This window comes from Sorex araneus, chromosome 2, assembly GCF_027595985.1.
Source record: "Sorex araneus isolate mSorAra2 chromosome 2, mSorAra2.pri, whole genome shotgun sequence".
Classification (NCBI taxonomy): Eukaryota; Metazoa; Chordata; class Mammalia; order Eulipotyphla; family Soricidae; genus Sorex; species Sorex araneus.
The window spans coordinates 221,754,256-221,757,046 of record NC_073303.1 but is presented as its reverse complement, the minus strand read 5'-3'; the positions used below and the strand labels follow the sequence as shown (position 1 = coordinate 221,757,046).

Here is a 2,791-nt window from a genome sequence, read left to right as displayed (position 1 = left end):
GTATTTCAGGCTCTGTGTTCCAGACTCACTAGTGGTGTTCAGGGAACTATGGGTGGTACAGTACTGGACTAAACCAGGGAAGCTGCAGGCAATGCAAAACACCTTAACTTCTGACCTATAACTCCAGCCCTTAAGTAAATTAGGACATATTAGAGAGAGGAGAGTCCGTCTAAGTAAAGGAAGATAAATTATACACCCCAAGCTGGAATGAGGGGATTCCAGAATGGAGTGCACATAATGAAATTTTCTGTATGAATTTTCATAAGCCATTTGTATATCAGAAGAAAGTAGAATTTTTTTGTGGCGTGAGGGGAGCCCATGTCTAGAAGTGCTCAGGGTTTACTCCTGGCTCTGTGCTCAGGGATTACTCCTGTGGTATCATATGGGATGCTGGGGATTGAACCCTAGGTTGATGATGTGAAAAGCATACATGTATCATATATGCTGAGCCATTACTCGGTCCTTGAAGTAGACAAAGGCAATCTGCCTGATTTAGAGAAATTGCCTGAAATTATTCAATTAGAAGTCAATAAAATATTTTGTAGCGGGGCTGGAGCAATAGCACAGTGGGTAGGGCTTTTGCCTTGCACTCAGCCAACCTGGGTTCTATTCCCAGCATCCCATATGGTCCCCTGAGCACCGCTAGGAGTAAGTCCTGAGTGTAAAGCCAGGAGGTAACCCCTGTGCATTGCCGGGTGTGACCCAAAAAAGAAAAAAATATATATATTTTGTAGCTTTAGTAAAAGGAGGTAAATATTAACGAAAAGTATGAACACTTAAATTTAAAGAAACATTAGAAAGAATAGCTTCTGTATTGTTAAATATTAATATTCTGTTATATACTAGCAAATTCAAACATTTTAAATTTTTATCCACACATCATAGAGTACTTTCCAAGAACAAACGATTTATTTAAGATGACATATGCAACGTGAATGTAGGAAAATGAAAATTGAAGAAAAATTGCTGAATAGAAACATTTATTTTAAATTTTACAGGCAATCCATCACCAGGCTATTTAAAAATAAATATATAGTCTGCACTAATTTTATTCTTTATTCTGTTTTATAGGAAAAACTTGCATGTTCTCTTGTAAAAGGGAGGAGAATGATGACAATGAAAAATCACACGGCACCCACAGAATTCATTCTTCTAGGGCTATCAGATGATCCAGAGCTTCAACCTGTGATTTTTCTCTTTTTATTTATTACATATATATTAAGTATCACTGGAAATTTGACCATTATTACTCTGACCTTGGTGGACTCTCATCTACAGACCCCTATGTACTTCTTCCTCAGAAACTTCTCTATATTAGAAATTTCCTTTACAACTGTCTGTATTCCCAGATTTCTAGGCACAATCATCACCAAAGACAAAACAATTTCATATAACAGTTGTACAGCTCAGCTGTTTTTCTTCATCTTTATGGGCATAACTGAATTTTACCTTCTCACTACTATGTCCTATGATCGCTATGTAGCTATCTGCAAACCCCTTCATTATACAACCATCATGAACAAGAAACTCTGCATTATACTTGTCTTTTTCGCTTGGCTGGTAGGATTCTTAAATATCTTTCCGCTAGTCATTCTTTTCCTTCAGTTAGATTACTGTGGCTCCAATGTCATTGATCATTTTACTTGTGACTATTTCCCCCTCTTACAATTATCATGTTCAGATACAAAGCTCTTAGAAGTGATTGGCTTCTTCTCTGCGTTAGTAATCCTGCTTTTCACATTGGCATTAATCATTATATCCTACATATTTATCATTAGAACAATCCTGAAGCTTCCTTCAGCCAGTCAAAGAAAAAAAGCGTTTTCGACATGTTCCTCTCACATGATTGTCATATCCATATCCTATGGAAGCTGCTTGTTCATGTATGCCAACCCATCAGCGAAAGAAAAGACGTCACTGAATAAAGGAGTAGCTATTTTGAATACTTCTGTTGCTCCTATGATGAATCCATTTATCTATAGCTTGAGGAATCAGCAAGTGAAGCAAGCCTTTAAAGACACTATCCAAAAGGTTATGAATTCTAATAAGTGAAGGAATCAGTAGCACTAAAGGAATAAAATGTTGTTAATACTTTCTATGACACATGCTCTATTTCATAGCACTCGTTGAGTTTATTATTTTATTTAATATTCAAAGTTTTCATTTAACCTTTTTTTCTTTTAAAACTTTTAAATTTTCTCAAAGTTTCCATTTTTCAATTTTTTTAGCTCATACCTGGCAGGCACAGTGTGCTACAAGTGGTACAGGTTACTGAATCTAAGTTAGTTAGCAAGGAAAGTACCCTACCCATGAAACTAAAACTCTGGCCCAATATGATTTTCTCCTCATTTAATCAGTTAAATGGATTAAGCATTATTTTTCCAGAAGGTTGTGACACTTGATACTACACTTGTTCTTAGCCAGCTGCAGCGATAGCACAGCTGGTAGGGTGTTTGCCTTGCACGTGGCCAACCCAGGTTTGATTCTTCCGTCCCTCTCAGAGAGCCCGGCAAGCTACCGAGAGTATCCCATCTGAACAGTAGAGCCTAGCAAGCTACCCGTGGCATATTCGATATGCCAAAAACAGTAACAACAAGTCTCACAATGGAGACATTACTGGTGCCCGCTAGAGCAAATTGACAAAAAACGGGAGGACAGTGCCACAGACAGTGCCACATTGCTACAGAAGGTTGCGACAGTTTAAATAAATAATTTATTTAAATAAATTTGGATGAAGGGAGAAAATCTTGGTTACTAATTATAATTTTTTTTAGTTTAAGTTTTTTTTTCT

The 2,791-nt window shown here is 37.0% G+C and overlaps 1 protein-coding gene across 1 annotated transcript; it reads left to right on the top strand.

The window, feature by feature from the left end:
- The first annotated feature begins 1,116 nt into the window (after positions 1–1,116).
- On the top strand, positions 1,117–2,052 carry LOC101539910 (olfactory receptor 6C3-like). The gene has a single exon (XM_004601577.1). It carries the CDS (start codon positions 1,117–1,119, stop codon positions 2,050–2,052), a length of 936 nt encoding a protein of 311 aa, XP_004601634.1.
- Positions 2,053–2,791: the final 739 nt, after the last annotated feature.